This window comes from Poecilia reticulata, chromosome 17 (assembly GCF_904066995.2).
Source record: "Poecilia reticulata chromosome 17, P_reticulata-male-v2, whole genome shotgun sequence".
In the NCBI taxonomy this organism is placed as follows: domain Eukaryota; kingdom Metazoa; phylum Chordata; class Actinopteri; order Cyprinodontiformes; family Poeciliidae; genus Poecilia; species Poecilia reticulata.
In genome coordinates, this window is record NC_088846.1 from 9,933,770 (window position 1) to 9,953,250 (window position 19,481).

The window sequence follows — 19,481 nt, forward strand, 5'->3', positions numbered from 1 at the left end:
CCACTCTCCGCTCAGTTGTTTTTTTTTTTTTTTTTCATCCTGGATCGTCCAAGAAAAAAAAAAGGTCTGCTTAACTGGGGTAGCATATTTTGGAAGAAAGCTTTTCATGTGCAGGACAGATGTTGTGTCTGCCTGAGTTGTACCGCCACGGAGAGGCAAAGCAGGAGAGAGGGAGAGAGTTAGATTAAGAGAACAGACAAACAGGAAGAAAAGACAAAAGGTAGAAGAGGGCTTTGGGTGAAAGAAAATTGCAAGCCCCCCGCCATCTCTACTTGAGCCACCTCCAACAACATTCATCCATTACATGCTGACAGCGGAGCCTCGGATTACTCCACTGTGCGCTTAAATACATTTTAAGAAGGTATTTTTCATTCCTTTCAAAGGTGTGTGGCTTTATAAAACTAAGATCAATCACGTGAAACCTTTTGGGAACCCTAGAAGGTTTTGATCAAACAGCGGAACAGAATGCCAAGTATTTCGACCAACTGCACCTCGACTAACAACAACATGAGAACGATGCGCACAGAAATAGAGGGATGCAAACAGGATGAAGTTCTACACAATTAAATATCACAGACCTAAGAGCCGGGTTTTTTGGATTCAAATCCTTCCTTCTGACTTCCGGCTTAAGTGAGGTCAGTGTCAAAACAGTTTTAACTCAGAAGGAGACAGGAAAATATTTACGGAAAAGTATTACAAAAGACCCCTGTTTTTGTTTATTATGTAACTCAGATGCTGGTGATATAGTGTGAAGACAGTGAAGGAAATCAGTTATAATTTTTCAAAATTAAAGCACTAATATTGACTTAGAAGACACTAAATGCATTGGTGTTTATCATTCAGATCTTATTTTGCTCATTGAATGTATTTCTACTTCTAGCAACACTTAACTTACTGATATTTCAAAATCACCCTCCTATCTAGACGTGAGCATTACAATTATCAAGATGTATCGTTTTAAATTATCAAGTTTAAAAGCTACATACTTCTTTTCACTGTGTTGTTCCACTGGTTTGAAATTCTCTGAATGAGCAGTGAGAAGAAGTGACCCAAGATTTTCACTTTTTATAAAGAATGGAGTAACGTACCCTGGCCCATGCCCCTGCCCCACTTGTTGCTGTGTGTTTCACTTTCCCTTTGGCTACAAGAAAGACGAATTCGGAACCCACACATCACTCATCAAGCCGACAGACTGACTAATAAACCAGCTAAAATCAACTCTTACATGTGTCACTGTATAAAAACAAAAGGTATTTTCTTTAAAAATGATTACAATTTAGCTTTTTCCCCCCCCAATAGTGTTAATATAATCCATGCATCAAAATAACAATACATGTTTCACATGACATAATATTTAGTGTGTTATGCAATTTAAAGAATGTTGTATATTTTAGTTCAATATAATTATGTACTCACCCTAATTATGTGATGTTATTACTTAAGCGTAAACATCATATACTGGCCCATGTGCTACATTAGATTGATTTTGGAACAAGCAATTTTTAACCCGTTATTAGAACTGCGGCTGTAAAGTACAGACATGCTCCTCTGAGTTTGAAAGCATGAAATTGAGAAAAGTACATTGTTGCCTCTTCATATTGCAAATGGTAGTTAGGACCACAACCATAAGCAAATTCCACTAATTTTGCATATTTCAACTAGAATGCTCTACTAGACTAGAGTGTGACAAGACTTTCAGTTCCAAGGTCATCGTTGCTTGTTGAAAACTGGAAAACCAATGGGATTTGCTGCGTGTGCTATTTGATGAGATATAGAGTAATAAGCAGACTATACTGGCAGAGTTTATATATTAGGAGGTCAAACAGGATTTATTCTGATTCGGGATCGGAACTCAGAGAAACTGCCTCGTGAGCATCCTGCTTGTTCAATTTTGATTTTTTTAACCCTATAGTTTTTGTTGAAATAACCCCCATTTTAAACTTTCCTACCTTTGAGTCCAGGTTTGCTTGCTGTCTCTAAAGAAAACAATATGTTTATGGGTGAATATAAATTTAAGATAAGCTTCAGAACAGGTATCTTTCTTTTACAAGATGCTTTTATGATCATGCTTTATTTTAATGTCTTTATTCTGATTCCCTGTGAAGCACGTTGGTGAGACTTGCTTAAGAATAGTGCTATATAAATAAACTTCCTTGGTCTTATACGGATTGTTGCCTCATCAATTTAATTCGGTGTCCTAAACAAATCCAAGATGTTCAGCAAGTGTCAGAATCTCATTACATCACCAAAAAAAAAACAAAAAAACAAAAAAAAAAGCACCCGGTGTATTTTGTGAAGGACTGCACGGTGGTGAAATCTGCGCTTCAAACTGAGAGATGTGGATACTTCTACTATCGGCGGATGATGGACGGATGGGTGGATGGATGAGGTCAAAGACAAGAATGATAACTACATAAATAAACTTTACAACCTCTTTCCTGTCTCCGCTCTGGATCAGAGGGATGCAGAGGCGGTTTAGCGCCGCATGGGCAGAGGAGAAAAGGAGAGAAGAGGATTTCCCTTGTAAAACTTACGTGAGAAGGCGAGGGCAGCACCCCTCCGCCCCCAAACCCTCACCTCCTCCTCCTTCTCCACCACCACACTTCCCCTACCGGTGATGTCAGGACGGGAAGGGGCTCCCTGATAAAAACCTTTGGACTCGAATGAGGAAGGGTAAGTGAAAGAGAGAGAGAGACAGAGAGAGAGAGAGAGAGAGAGAGAGAGGGGGAGAGAGATGGAGTGAATGAAGGAGGATATTACTACTACTGCATGGACCGGTGCAGCAGGACTTAGACGCTCTTTGGGTCGCACACAGACGCACAGCAAAATCAAAAGAGGAGCTGACGCGCAGAAACCGAACTGTGATTTATTGGACTAATAATTTTTAATTTTTTTTTTTTGTATCCACTCTTTTAGAAATGAAATAGCGCTTGCTCAAAAAGTAGGGTGTCTATGATAGGGGCTGGCATTGCATCCCCCTCCCCCCTTTTGGAGTTTGTTACTCGGACTCACCTTGCAGGCATATTGTTGGAGCGGGACGCACAAAACGTTGGCATAATGGTCAGGTAAACGAGAAAGGGAGTAGCATATTTAAAAAGGAAAAAAAAAAGAAAAAAGAGAGTTCCAATTTTGAATGAAATAGAAATCAATCATTTGTCAGTGTAACTAGGATAAAAAAAACAGCATCTGCAGCTACATTTTCATCCGCAATAAAATTATCCTGTTGATTTTTTGGGACTCTAAATCAGCCTGGTGACGTCTTTATAGTGTGGTTTTGCTTGTGGGGCTCACTGAACTGTTAAGACGTTTATTTCCCCTGACTACTTGTAAACAAATAGAGAATTAGAGGCTTCACATACTTTGCAGAGCAGGCTTTACACGAATAGGAAGGAGGCAAAGTGCGGTCTTTTTTATGTCATGCAAAGTGCAGAATTGAGTTTCACCATTTTACTTGGCTCACCTTACTGAGCGATTTATTGTAAACTTGTAAACCTCTTAAACTTTCAAATTTATAGTTTGCTGCTATTTAGAGGACATTTGATTTTAAAATCGTTTTTAATTAATGGGCAGCACTGGAATGCACTGATTCAATATAGTTTATTATTATTATTATTATTATTATTATTATTATTATTATTTTTATCGTCTTTTTAAAGCAGATTAATTTTAATTACAAAAAAGAAAAAAAAAACACAACTGTTTAGTTTCTGAGGAAATGTGGACAAACGATCCACTGTGAGACCTCTTGGAAAGAGGTTTTAAACACTATTTCAAACAAAACCCTCTTTAACCTTGAGACAAAATGTTGTTGATCAGACTACTGCCTATTTTCCTCGTCGTCATCACCAACACGTGGCTGCTCAGCCCGGTTCGCTCCGATACTCTCAGCCGGCACAAGCGCTCCTTGGCCCGCCGGGCAGACAGCGAGCTGTCCAGGATAGCAGCAGGTGAACCCTGTTTCGTCTCACCGTCCCGACTGAAACCGCGCGTCCTCTCCCCGACGCAACACCGCCCTCCAGCGGCCCTACCGAGGACGTCCACGAGTCGAAGAGCGCCCTTCACTGTTAAAGGCGCTCGAGAGGTTTGTCCCGGTGGGTGCGGGCTTGACACCGAGCTGCGAGAGGTCGCTGCCTCGCGCAGAGAGCACGAAGGCAGGGGTGCTACCGGTGACCTGGCGGAGAGAGTAGGTGGATATCCGACATTATTCGACCGGTTTTATGTAAATAATATTCGAAGCGACGAAAGGGAGTCAAATTATGTCGGTGAAGATGCCCCGCACCCTCCTGGGAGGTCCGGTGTTAAAGACACCGAGGAGAGAGTTTCTCAGAGCTCTCGCTCTAGGGTTTCCCGCAGCCTCGACGTGAAGAAGCTTCGCTACGGGTTAGAGGGCAACTTCAGGTGGGAGAAAGTTCCCCCCGAGAGCTCCACAGTTCACAGGGGGCTCCAGGTCCTCCACAGACTGAGGCAAGATGCCGGAGATGGAGACAACCAGTCGTCCACAATGACCGTGGCGGATGCTGTTGCTACGGAGGACTACTCCGGGGAGGTGGAGGAGGCGGATGCAGCCACGAACTCCCCCAATAATAGCTGGGGAACCCCATTGCCAAGAGTGCCCCCTTCCTGGATGACAGCCCTGTACTTTAACGGGCACCGGGAGCAGCTGAAGGTGAAACTGGCGGAGGGAGTCGAGCTGCCGCGGGACAAGTTCAGCTTGGAGCTGTGGGTGAAGCCAGAAGGCGGGCAGAGCAACCCGGCGGTCATAGCAGGTGGGTGTAAATGATAGCCATCACTGCATCACAGACACTGCTCATCAGCTGTGTAACATTGCAACGTATTGAAAATGCTATGATTATTCATCTCCCCTCACACTGAATCAGTCTCTGGATGTTCAGTGACAGACGCATGTTACCAATAGAAACAATAAATATGTGAACTCATCCATGCAGATTGCTCCAGGAAAACAATCATGTGATTGGTGTGCAAAATAGAGGCAATATTAATGAAATAATTAGACTTTATTTTGTTGATCTTTTCAATATAGTGAGAAGTTGCCAAACGTTTTCAGTCTTTTGAATCTGCTGTTGGAGCCTGCCCAGTTTTATATGGGCTCATCAACTAGAAGTGATGACACAGAGTTGAATTGCAAGAAATATGAATTTACAAGGAGGCAAATTAGAGCCGCACTGATGCTGTGGTTCACATTGGATTGGAAACACTGCTTTTTGTTTTGTCACATATATGCTGTGACAAAACAGTTTAGACATTCTTAGTGGGTTTTGGAATATCTTAGAAGCAATTTGCACATTTTAAAGTTTATCACAATTCTAAAGACTCAGCTAAGAAGACAGAATAAGCACTGTGAGATCTGTTTGTAAACTATGAAAACACATTAAATCTGGTCATCCCTGCACCTCATCAGGGAATGATCACTGCACAAGGTGCTGAGCAACTCTAATTGGTTGCTCAGCCCCTTGTGGTATGTCACTCTCACTGTACGATTACCTCATGTGAAAATATCCCAGTTCACAGTATCTCTGTATTTATACAAAATTAAAGCATAAATGTGTAACATGATCCAAACAATAGCTAATTCTCCTCATGACAAATAATATAAAGTCTTGATTTTACTGTCTGCCATTAATGTTAAGCAAATTTTTCCATTAACACCCTGCTAAATTTACCATTGATATTAAAATCAACATATTTAGCAAAATGTTTAACTTTTATGCTATTCTACTGTTTATTAAGTCGCATTAAAAATTTGGCATGGAGCAGCATACAAAAATAGGTTCAATATTTTTGGCTCCTAAGTCACGATTGGTATGTTTTTCTTACACTTTAATCAAGGGAAATCATATTGTTATATTTTCAAAGGAAATGTTAAATGACTTGGTCCTCAAAGCTCAAAAATTCAGTTTGTGTCTCACTTACACGTCCTCTCCATACCTTCCTTGACTGAGCAGATTAAAAGAATTTGACCAGCAGCTAGAAACACACTGATCCAATGATCGCATGACGACAAAATATCTGTTTTTTCCAGCATAAGGAATGTGCTGTATTTGAAAAGCTGCCCAGCTTGACAGACAAACACATACATCAACCAAATTAAAGAGGATAAAAGCGCTAGGGTGCAACACCACAGCTGTCCAGATAGGGAGGGAGACCACAAACTGTTACGTCCGCTCACATTTACTCTGATCAAAGATCCTGTTGCATTACTCAACTATTTTCCCCTCATTGCTTCCTTATGTTAGAGCAACATTTTACTGTGGCACGGGCTTTTCTCTTTGTAGTGTCCTAAAGGAATATAACAAATACAGTGAAAAACAAAGTCCTATTGTTTCTGGCAGACATGGCACTGACACCAGTTTGACTTCTGGTGAGGCTTTAATGATGAGCATGTTTTGTTATTTTACTCGACTCCCTAGTTTCTTTATTGATCTCTTCATAAGTTGTACACAGAGCAATTCACAGCAGAAACCTGAGCAAACACTGAATTATTAATAGAGGTGCACTAATCAGAATTTGTTGGATGATGTCTGATCTCTGGTTTTTCTAAAGTTTTGTCAGATAACGGTTTTAGCAGAATCCAATTTCTCTTTAACAACACCAAACAAAATTTAAAGAACAGCATCTATTTTTCTTTCACGAGAAGTCATTACTTACATTAAATAATACAAATGCTGTGATAGACAATTGCATATATGAGAAAGCAGTAGTTTTAAAATAGGATTTTACTAAAATTTTAAAATAAGGATAAAAAAGCTATAGGGTTGATGCCGTCTTCAGCTTCCTTTGTTAGGCATACGAGGTGAGCGCAGCTAGCATAAATACAACAGCGGTTCATATTTACAAGCAACTGTAGGAGTTTACCTCTGTGATTTCCAAAATGTTGCAAACACGTTCAGCATATTGAATGACAGAGATACAAAGCCCCGGAAGACAAAATACAGTCCCCTTGCTGTGCTCTCTTCAGCCTTCCTGTTATTTGCTGAAAGTTTTGCTCTCTCTTGGTTGTTCAAGTTCAAAATGAATCATAAAACTTGAACATGTCTTACCATTCAATTTCCTTTGAAGTACCTTTCTATATATTTGACTATATTTTTCATTAAATATACCAACATTTCCAATTAATTTTACCCATTACAATATTTGAGTAATGATATGTCAGTCTTCTTCAGCTGTTTATCTTAAATTCTGCTGGTTTTCATATTTAAATGGATAAAGGTCACCTGTGTCAGGTATAAAAAACTAGTTTATTTTTATTTGAAACACAATTACGTAAAAATACATATATATTTCAAATCAAAACTTTAGACTTCACTTTACTTTTAAGAAGCTTAAACAATTTTATGTGAGTAACTATTTTGAAATGAGCTAAAACCCAGCCAGAGCCGGCCTTCTCTGTACATCTTATTGGATGCCAAGGGTGAATTTCAAAGTATTACTAAACTGCTAACAATGGCATATCATTGAGATAGTTCAAACTAGATTAATATATCTAATACTGGTACTGAATATGAATATTACGAAACAATCCTTCTTAGCAAACATCTCAAACTGCACACTACAGACCTTGCAAGTAAACAGCTGTCAGACTCGGTTAGGATCAAGCTGGTGAACACAGCAGAACATTTAGCAGCAAAAGAACCTGAGTTTCCTTTGAGAGCTGGAGCAAAGCTAATATTGGAGTTGCTACAAAAAAAATTAGCCCCAGCTGCAAAATGTGTAAATAGCCAACTGTTTGCTAACACGTTCGCCAGCGATTTGTGGCCTGCATCCAAAATAAATACAGCTTTAAAACATCAGCATCTGATTTAGCTCAGTGTAATAATCATGATAATGCCTGGTAGTGCAAATGTCTCTCAAAATTAAGAACACATTTACCATAAACTCTGTTGTTTTTGCAAATAAAATGTTCTCATCTGGTGTTTCATGAACCACTAAAAAAACAACACCCTCTTCCTGTTGTGTGCTATTCGATATTACATCCACAGCACTGTAAAACAGTTTAATGCATTTTTCCCAGGAGATGACCTAGATGTCTGGTCATGCAAGGTTAAAAGTGACATTTGCTTAAGAGTGCCCTTTGTGGCACTAAACACCACATAGTAGCACTCCTTGGTTGAGTACACTGTAATTTAATGGATTTTATACATCTAATTAATTAAATTAATGGCAGCTTTCTAAACTAGCTCAGATTCATTGGAACATTTTACTGCAGTTTCTCACTTCATACAATCACACAGGCATACATGTTTAAGTTTATACCCATGCGTGCACACGTACTGCACTGTGGAGGGTGAAGGGGTTCCCTGACCCTTCCCTGTCCCAGTTGTTTGACATCTGGGGAGCAGATGTGTGCCTGAGACTGTTGCAACAGCAGATGGAAACATCAAGGCCTCGGTTTGGCTTAGTTAGAAATCCCTGTCTTTCTCTCTCTGCTCTGCGCTCCCCTGCTGCCTTTGACTCTGTGTTTTCTATCTTTCTCTGTGACTGTATCACTGCCACTGTGCAAGCACCCTTTCATTCTCTCAGTCCCAAAGTGTAATCCACTGGAAGATGGTTTGTTTGTATTTGCAGATTTTTCCTTTCTGAAGATTCTTATTGAGTTCAATGACTTTTCTGTGTCTCAGGTATATTTGACAACTGCTCACATTCACTGAGTGAGAAGGGCTGGTCCGTTGGCATTCGCACCATGGAGCCAGCTGGCACCAAAGACGCGCGGTTCTACTTCACGCTTCGCACAGACCGAGCTGTGAAATCCACCACCATCTCCAGCCACCAACGTTACCGAGCCAATGCTTGGACACACCTGATGGCCACATACAATGGTCACAACATGACCCTGTATGTCGATGGGGCAAAGGTGTGTCACATATGGGTTTTGAGCATTTTAAAAGAGTCCAAATTTGTGTTTTCAATTGTGAGTTTTACGCTTTACTAAATATTACTCTAGTACTTTACCAGGGACGAGGAAAAAATGTTTTTTTCTATTTTACCAGTTATTTGTTATTTTTAGTCTTTGATGTAACAATGAGTAGTTCTTTGTATAAACTATTGCAGTGTACAATAGTAAGTAGGGCTGGACGATATGACTGAAAAACACAACAAAATCATTTAATATCAGTTGATATCAATAATTATTGATTGGTGTTTTGTTTTACATATATGAAATGCAACCAAACTGCCGGAAAGCCACAGGAAACTGAAACTGTGACTTTCCTGTGTTAGTCGCAGTTTTCATTCTTCACCGTTGTCTTTTATTTCTAGGCAGTTATGAGGCAAAGTGGAGAAACTGTGCAAGTTATGCAACAAGTTGTTGCTAGGTAACCAAACAGCAAGTGAGTTAGTTGATGTCACTCACTTTGCTTAGCTAGCGAGGTGAGCGGTTGAAGTATTTCCTCTGTCCTCATCCCCAGAATCCTCTGCAGTTCTGAGTTCAGTGAATATTCTACATGTTGAATATTGAATTTTCTATCAGATGTATTATCTATTGATATTGATCATGTGTCTGTTCAGTAATATATTGTTATTGATTTATTACCCTGTTCTAAGTTTCCAGTGTGTCAAAAGTCAGATTTCCAGTCAGAAGTTTACATACCGCCATCTGGAAAATAAATATATTAATTTAGGCTTCTAATGGTAAAGTTGAACTATTCCTTTTCCCATCCGAAATTGTTGCTCAACAGTTAACCATTTAATTTGTTACATAATTGTTTTAAACTGGAACGCAATTGATTCAAATAAGTCACTGAAAGCCAAAAATTAGCACCTCCTCATGTATGATGAGTGTGCTTAAATGTCTGGCCAGAACTGTACATAACAAAGACAACAACATTTAATAAGTAAGGTTACAGAGTGTAGTGCTAATGTGTTTCTCTAAAAATGTGTAACCCAATGTTTCAGTATTTATATAATGTGAAATTAAAAGATAATAATCCTCCACTTTTGGAATGTTTCTTTTTTCTTCTTTATTTGTCTTAGATGGGAGAAAGCAGCCTCCAGTCCGGTGATCTCTACAGTCCCTTCATGCAGACCTGCAGAACTCTGTTTCTTGGGAGTAAACAATCTGATCTTGGTCAAAGCTTCAGAGGCCACATTGGAGGAGTGGTCCTGTGGGGCTATGCTCGCTCTCATCAGGATCTACTAAAACCACCGCTTCAAATCGACTTGAATGAGCCAGTTTTGGCAATGTGGGCGGATTTTACCAACGTAATAGCTTGTTTTGTTGTATTTCAGTTGCAAACAGTCAAATCTTTTCAGAGGTCTAAGAAGCTAAAGCTACATTTGAATTTGTGATTTGAGAGTTGTCTCATACACGCTCTAACATTTTGGTAAAATGTTTACAATTGCATTCATTTTCAAGGTGGAACGGCTTTGGAGTCCTTACAAAACTGCCCTGCATCCAACCGTCATCACTACTCCAGCACCAGAACAAGAACTTGTCTCATCCTTTCTCCCGCCAGCGTGTGGCCAAACACAGTGCGACAACACAGACATCATTTCTGGCTACAACAACAATTGGCAGCTCCGGACCCCCAAACGCATTCGCTACCGGATTGTCAATCTCTCGGAAGATGATGGTGGGAATCCAACAGTGACACCAGAACAGATCCAAGTCCAGCATCAGGCTCTACGTGAGGCGTTTCAGCCCTACAACATCACCCTGGAGCTGAGTGTCCACACCGTGAAAAACTCCAGCTTTCGACAGAGATTCATTCTCAGCAACTGTCGAATTGGCAAGATTGGGAACCGGCAGTGCGATCCCGAGTGTGACCACCCCAGGACCGGCCACGATGGAGGCGACTGTCTCAGACTGGGGCACTGTTACAACTGGAAAAGGCAGGATGGGGTTTGTGACATGGAGTGCAACACCATAAAATTTGAATATGATGACGGAGACTGCTGTGATCCAGACGTCACGGACGTTCGCAAGACCTGCTTTGACCCCGAATCTCCTGACAGGTGAGGTTAATGAGTGCTTGATGGAAATAACATAACTATTGTAGAAAAGTGGTCATTCCCTGTTTGTCACAAACAGGCAGCAGACAAATTAAAGCAAATCAAAGAAGAAACCTTAATCACTAAAAACAATGCAAGAATCATAAAATCCAACAGAATGTACACTATTTTGGTGATGTAGTTATACTTCTTGAACTTACTCCTATGTATATTTAAATCTTAGTACAAATAACTGCTGCACAATATTTTACAAATGTATCATTATTGTATTGTAATATGGCCAGTGGTATATTAGGTGATGCTTATTGTTTAATGAAGCAGAAAAGAGGGCATTAAAATGTTATACTGAATTTAATGACAAACTATAACTAATATGATTGACAGGAAAAAGATGCAACTTAAAAAAAGCACTGTTGAGATGCAAATACTGAATTTGATATTCCAAGGGTATTAATACTTTTGCAAGTAGACAGTATGAATGAGTGTTACCACAAAACACGCAGACAATCTGGCAGAAAGGAGAGGAAACAAAGAAGCCTGTACACTAGGAGTTGTAATCAGCTAAATGAAATCCAGCTGTAAACAATCAGTAAAATGAAACCTGGCAGAATACTAGATTAAACAGAATGTGCAAACACTAAAGCTCCACAACATATAAAAACAGGAAATAAAGTTAAATACAATTCAGGACATGGACAAACTACAAAAACTAACAGAACGCAGAACAGGAGTAAAATAAAAATAAAAACCACACAAAAAGCACGATTTGAAACCGGAACATATTGATTGAACATGACGACATCAGAATCCAAAACACAAAATTCAAACCAGAACACCGAGTCTATAGACCATGACAATCTCCCCCTCACCTTATCAATTCATTCTGACAACAAGAACATTAAAATAAATATGTACATTATAGTGGAATTACCTAGAGATAAAAAAAAAATAGCCAACTAAGAAGAAAACATTTTTCGCAGAGGTTTTTTTGTGATGCTGTTTCTCCTCTTCTTCGTTAGCGTATTTACTGCCTGTGTCATAAACAGCTCAACACGATACATTTACAAACTGGAACTTTCACCTTCTCAAGTGGTTGTAGAGAAAACCCTGTGGAGTGTGTATGGTGGATTAAGGTAGGCCAAAGTACACAGTTATTTTTGCTAAACATCTCCAGCAGCAGCCCTGCTGCCTTCCATTTGCTCTGACAGACAGGCTCATGGAGAGATCCAAACAGCTTGCATGGAGTCTCAACATGAGGTCTCCAGCCTGGCGCTTTAAAGACCTTAATTCAGGTTCTTAATCCAAATTGTAACCGCAGGTTTACTATGTGGCTCTGGGAACCAGCGACAGACTTTAAAAAGCAACATATTTACTCTTCAGCGTTTGAAGTTAACAGAAAGTGACATCCTTATGCACTGTTGGCTAATGTGTTTCGAATGAGGAAAAAATGAGTTATTTTTCTTCAGTAAACTCTGGCTGAATTAATATCCCAGTATCTACACACATGGTCACTATATACACTCATAAATTCTTTTAAACACCAAGTTGGTGGTGATTTACTACTTCAGGCTAATAAGTTAATATTATGCAAACATGATTTGCAGACTTGGTGCCCTAATGGTTTAAGATGAACACAGTGGTTTTTCAAAAGGATTCAATCACGTAACTTTGTAACCTAAAGTTGTCTAAAAATGGTCTACATACCAAACATAATTTAAAGGAAATTTGTCTTTGCAATTTGACGCCTTGAAATTGGCCCGGCTCTTTAAGAAGCTCCTGCCACGGGACATTCAAGGATTCATCAAACATGCATGAAATATCAAAGCAACAAACACCCCAGCATCCAGGTATGTTTTTGATGAGAGAATAACATTATAATCTGATATAAAGCTTAGAAAAATATGTCCCTGTTATCATTTTCACATTTTGTCAAACCACAAGATTCAATGTATTTTATTGTGATTTTAATTGAGTAACCAACAGAGAGTAGCACATAGGTGTAAAAAATATAACTTTTTAAATTCTTAAGAAATAAATGCAAGTGTGTGTTGTGCATTGTTTTGGTCCTTGTTAATACTACCATGTTAAATCGCTTAGACTTAGTGAGATTTGATATATGGTCAATTGAGTCCTAATTGGATATGTCTAGACATTGACTGGGCCATTTTAACACTTGAATCTACATCTCCACCCGTCTGCTGAGTTCTTAGTTTCTTTGGGATGCAATTTGTTCAAAAATGTTCTCTAGAAAATCTTGAAGAACTTCACAGAACAATCTGGATTATTACTCAGATCAAATTACACAGACGAGGACTCTATAAACTACCTTAGAAAATGACTTTTTGTGTTGGATTATATTTGTATCAATCAATCAATCAATCAAATTTTATTTGTATAGCACATTTCAGCAGCAAGGCATTTCAAAGTGCTTTACATAATTAAAATAAAAACAGAAATAATCAGTGAGAAAGAGAGAGATTTAAAAAAAAAAATAAAAAAAACAAAAAAACAAAAAACATTACATCATTAAAACGTCGAAAAGAAAGAAGAAAAAATTAAAAACATTAAAGACATAAAAACATGGAAGACATCAAAACCCGCACTCTAACCCTAATTTAGCCATAAGCAACTCTAAACAGGTGGGTTTTAAGTTGAGATTTAAAGGCACCCAGTGTTTCAGCTGTTTTACAGTTTTCTGGAAGTTTGTTCCAAATCTGTGGTGCATAGAAACTGAATGCTGCTTCTCCTCGTCTGGTTCTGGTTCTGGGGAGGCAGAGCAGACCAGAACCAGAAGATCTGAGGGGTCTAGACGGTTGGTACAGTAATAACAGATCTTTAAGGTATTGTGGTGCTAAACCGTTCAGAGATTTATAAACTAACATCAGTATTTTAAAGTCTATTCTCTGAGCTACAGGGAGCCAGTGTAGGGACTTTAAAACTGGTGTTATGTGCTCTATCTTCCTGGTTTTAGTGAGAACCCGAGCAGCAGCATTCTGGATCAGCTGCAGCTGTTTGATTGATTTATTAGTCAGACCTGTGAAGACACTGTTGCAGTAATCAATGCGGCTAAAGATAAACACATGGATGAGCTTCTCTAGATCGTGCTGAGACATCAGTCCTCTAACCCTGGAGATGTTCTTCAGGTGATAGAAGGCCGACTTTGTGACTGTCTTAATGTGGCTCTGAAGGTTCAGGTCAGAGTCCATCACTACTCCCAGGTTTCGGGCCTGATCGCTGGTTTTTAGTTGTAATAACTGAAGCTGTGCATTGATTCTAGTTCGCTCATGCTTGTAGGTATCAGAATAAAGGATGCAGAATAAATTTCAGCAAACCACATTTTTTTTAGATTCTTATTTGTAAAAAGAAATTAAATCATTCATAATTTTCCTTGCACTTTGAATTCATGCACTACTTTTTATTAGTGTGTCACATAAAATAAAAAAAACAAAACACACACAACAAAGGTTTTAGCTGCATGGCACTCTGTGGTCCTTTCATATCTAATTTCTCCATTATTGACATTGATAAAAGATCTTCTGGCTTCTTCTACCCCTTTCTTTGTTTCTCTTGACAGCAGCAGGAAGTATCAGGGAATATCTTGTCCTTTTCCTCAAAAGAAACACAGCATGCTTCTTAGTAGTTTACCTACCATTCAACTTTTTAATTTCACCAATAGATAAATCTAAGTCTATGTGAAGAGAGCTACCTCTGGCCAACAGATGGAGACTGTGGCTGTACTGTGCAGTTTCCCAGGTTTGAATTTCTGTAGCTTTGTGAATGTGAAAAAATATCCTGGAAAAGAACACTGTGCTTACTTGTTCTGGAAGACCCAGGTTAAGGGTTTGGTGGAACTTGGATGTGTGTGGCCTCATTGCTTGACCATATGCAGGAAGTTCTTTAGGCTTGTCCTAAGTAAAGGTTAATTTATGTTTCTCTGTCATGCGTTTGGTGGATATAAGCAGAAGAACAGAGGGAAAACACAGTTGGTAGTTGTAATGGTCAGATGTTCTTTATCGCAGCCTACGGCTTTTACCCTGTAGAGAGGACACGGACGCTAATAAAGTAAGTTGGACAGGAGACAATACTGTGCTCTGGTGTTATGCACAAACTCTGAAATGTTCCTTGGCTGCAAAATTCTGAAATGTTGATTCATTCTTATTTTAATTTGAAGGTTTTAGCAAAAAAAAAAAAAAAAAAACACACCAAAAAACCTGACGTCAAAACAATAATAGGAAAAACACAAGATCTGGATCACCGGATTACTGCTTCTGCTGTTCAGATACGAAACGCAAATGTCAGAAGTTCCAGTAAGTGTGCACTTCAATGAAGCGGTGAAGCTCCAGCTGAGTTCCTGTCTATAAGTTCCCAAACCTCCATTAAAAACAACATAAATGGCAAGTACTCAAGAGACCAAAGTGTCGTAAACACTGCAGGTTAGCGGTAGTGTAGGTCTCCTTGAAAGGTTCTGAACCCAGCCGGTTGGAAATGCTTGTACGTGCGAGTCCCTCGACATGCCGGTGCGCATGTGTGCATTTGTGCTCCTGGATCACAAATCGAACTTTCTCAGGCAAAGGGAGATTTAATGTGAGGATGACATTTCGCTGGCATTTGAAGAGCACTGAAAGCATTTTTTATGTTTTGGGATCTGTGTTTTTGATAACTCCCCTGCCTGCATTCTCCCTGAGCTCCTAGCCGGCTGTTCTGATTGTGAGACCCAACTTGCTGTTGCTTCTGGAGGTGCCAGAGGTTTCAGAAGCCAGCTCCTGTCACAACACAGATTTGTTGTTGTGAGCCAGTTCTATGGTAATGGCCAGCTACGCTGCAGCTTCTGGCAGCACTGTAAAGGAAAGGTGGTGGTTGGGGAATGGGAAGGGAAGAGAATAAGGCAAAAATGAAAAGGCAGGGCTGGGGCTAAAGGGGTCATTGTGGTCTTGTTTGTTAAAAACATGCCCAGGATTTGCTAATATTCTTCAATCAGCAATTGAAGCATCATTGAAGGCAACTCACTTGAAACAAGATTCCTGTTCTATTAATTTATAGATTAATTCTGTTTCTGCTTTCTGTCACATTTACATATTTCAGGTCATAAAACAAATTTTCAGACAAATACAACATCATCAACGTCCTCACTTTTAAACATTTGAAAAATACATAAACAGTAAAAAACATACATATTCATTACCTCATTTGTTTTTCCAATTTTATTTTAAAAAGGAACTGAGTTAAATGGGATGACGGGGGTCATGCATGGTTCTGTGGAATCTAAACCCAGGATGGGCAACATAAGCAGACACAAACTGAATCAATGACTAAAAACAAAGACGAATGTCCTAATCACAGATGCAATTAGATCAGATCAGATCAGATCAGACATTTTTGGTCCAAATTGAATAAATTTAACTACTTTCACCTTGAGTGAATAGGACAGTTTTTCCTTTATGAATACATAATTCACCGTGTGAATCCAGCCATCAATGGTGGGTGGCTCAGGTTATTTTTTTTACTGTCCACTAACAAAATATAAAGTAATTTTTTATCGTGCATTGCAGTGGTCCAGAGTCAAGTCTCCTATTTGATCTCCTACTTAAAAGCACATGTTTCGGCCAAATATATTGTTAATATGTTTAATGTAGTTTGATCCAGTGATCTAGAATAACTTGACAACTCCAAAAAATATGTTAGTGATTGGCTTTTGCGGTGCTTCAGCAGTTTTCAAATGAAAATCTTATTAACTAAAGGGAAAAAAAGCCATCCAAACCAGAAAAGCCTCTTTTGTGAAAACACAGCATCCATCCATCCATCCATCCATCCATCCATCCATCCATCCATCCATCCATCCATCCATCCATCCATCCATCCATCCATCCATCCATCCATCCATCCATCCATCCATCCATCCATCCATCCATCCATCCATCCATCCATCCATCCATCCATCCATCCATCCATCCATCCATCCATCCATCCATCCATCCATTTTCAGGCGGGGTACACTCTGGACAGGTCGCCAGTTCATCACAGGAAAACACAGCACAAAATTATTAACTTTGATGAGTTAGTACTAAATCAGTTGAACAGTTGAATGAAGTAAGCCAAAACATCACATGCCCCAGTCTAAAGAAATTCAGGGAATAGATGAGAAATAAAGTCATTGACAGCTAACATTTGTAATCGTTTCAGACTCCCGCAAGTCACAGGGAGTTGGAGTCCCAGAGCTACTATCCAAAAATGGAGATCATCTGAACTGTGTGACTCCTCCTAGGAATGGCCAATCACATTTCAGCACAGCTTAGGTCAAGGCTTTATTCATTATATATAGAGTTTGAAGTGATTTTGGTATCGTTGTGCTGTTCCAACAACCAATTGCATCAAGTTTCATCCGATTTGGAGGTAGCCTCGTTTATGATGCCATTCACTTAATTGGTGTCTCAACTAAACTTAGCATTTTTTTAAATGACTCTTGGCATGTAAATGTTGACAGATTTCAGTAGATCTTGTGTCAATGTGAGAGCAAAAGCTGCTCCACTGGTGTTCCAGTAGCTTCCAGTTCAGGGTAGGCTTTACCCTGTTGGGTCTCTGCGTTATTCCTAAACATCCTGACTGATTTTCTTTCATCTGACTGACAGCTTAGGTCAGTGTGTACCAAGAATTTCAGAGTGGTCAGATATCCTGCCAATATTTATCTGGAAGGTTGTTGATGGCTACAACCACCACATTGTTATTCAAATCTCCAAAGGATATTTAACCAAATATTGGTAGATGTGTGGTGAATGGTTGCACTGTTGCCTTCTAGGAAGGAGACACGACACTGGGTTCGAATCCTGGCCTGACCTTTCTCCAAGCTCTTTGACAGATAAAAAAGTAAATCTTATGAGAACTTAAAATTAAGATTTGTTTTTGATGTTGGACTTTGTACAGGAGAAGAAGAAAAAAAATCATCTGGATCCAAATCAATCACGGACATGTCACGACAGACAGAACAGCTTTTTAGTTTGTGGAAATATAGCGTTGCAATTTTTGTTGAAGCTTTTATCCAAGTTTATTTGAACAATGTCTCTCTCTTGTTAATATTATGTTTTTGCCTTATTACAGCATTGTTTAAATGTAGATATAGTTAAACATTTAGGTATGTAATATATAATACAGTAGGATACAACACGCAACATTTTTTTCTTGTTTTTGGGGTTGCTAAGTACTTCACTTGTTGAGTTATCTGCAATGAATGGATTTCGATGCTTTACTTAGTGACTGTGCTTTTGCTGACTTGTTTTTTATATTTATAGCTAGGGGTTTCACTTCAATCATGCAAACCTATTTATTTTGTGACTTTGACAGTATTCTTCCTTTGAGGCCTCCTTTCAGTCTCAGAAGCTGAGGAGTTGAGTCTTTAGTGGTCAACTTTCTGTCCTTTGTAATTGTGTGGCCTGCAGTGATGGATTCTGCACACAGCCTCAGCTAAGATCTGCTTCAGTAGTGCTGTGAGAGCAGGGGTTCCCTGAAGCATCCTAAATCTTAAACCTTATTTATACAGGCTAGGTGCCAGAGAAAGCGCATTCTTATTTACTGTGCACCTTATACGCTGGAGGAAAGATAGCTTTTAAAGGAGGGATACATGTGCAAAGGTCTTGGCTGCTGAGAAGCTCTTTTGGTCCAGTTTGGAGGCGATGCACCTCATATAGCATTACATTGTCAGTGTTTGGGATGAAGAGGATTGCTCTTTATTTAATTCATTTACCCCTTTTATATATAAACTAGCCTTTCCCGCTGAAAGATTAACAGAAAAACAATAAAAAAGACTTCAGAAGAGTTTTGAAATATTTTGATTACTGTTTTGTTCCTTCCAGATTGATACCCATAAACAAACCATTATGTACAGAGATACTGTTTCAATTTCAGCATGATTCTTGCAGTATAACAACCTTGAATAAAAAAAAGGCCTGAGACGAACTCATTGAACCCAGGTCGATCCCTTTGAGCACTTTTACCTCAGCCAGATGGTGCACATGTTCTACCTACTGAGCCACCTAGTACTTTGATTTACCACAAAAATGTGAATGCAATTGTTTAAAACATATATCTATATTTGATGCAGCAAAAATACATATATAATACATTTTTTAAGTGGCTGTAGAATTTCAGAATTTTTGTCATTCTGTTCTTTATGTAGCTGGAGAAGTCTAACAAGAAGTCTAACAAGTTGATATTAGCTTGTTAAATAGTCGGGCCATTCGCAGTGAGGGATGGCAATTTCTGGTAAGCTTCATAGCGCTGAGCTGGATAACTGCTTGCATCATAGCCAAACGTTAGCGACTGGGTAATATGTAAAACTTCAACAGCCTACGCCTCCAGCAAGCAGTTGTTTTTCAATGGCCAAGAGTTCAGACCCTCTTAAAAACAAAGTGAAGAACAGGAAGCTGTTTTTTGCCAGGCTAGCATTGCTGCATCACTCTAGGCTTCAAATAACAGTAGAAAACCCCAAACAATCTTGTATTTTCTGTGAAATGTCATTAAACCTT

The 19,481-nt window shown here is 39.2% G+C and overlaps 1 protein-coding gene across 1 annotated transcript in view; it reads left to right on the forward strand.

Moving 5' to 3' along the window:
* Positions 1 to 2,337: 2,337 nt before the first annotated feature.
* The window catches only part of pappa2 (pappalysin 2), a 75,018-nt gene continuing 57,874 nt past the window's right edge, over positions 2,338 to 19,481 (forward strand). Inside the window, exons 1-4 of the mRNA XM_008432917.3 lie at positions 2,338 to 4,766; positions 8,637 to 8,869; positions 9,988 to 10,215; positions 10,370 to 10,968. Of these exons, the coding sequence (XP_008431139.2) occupies positions 3,803 to 4,766; positions 8,637 to 8,869; positions 9,988 to 10,215; positions 10,370 to 10,968 (2,024 nt within the window). The 5' untranslated portion in view covers positions 2,338 to 3,802. The remainder of the gene's footprint in view (positions 4,767 to 8,636; positions 8,870 to 9,987; positions 10,216 to 10,369; positions 10,969 to 19,481) is intronic.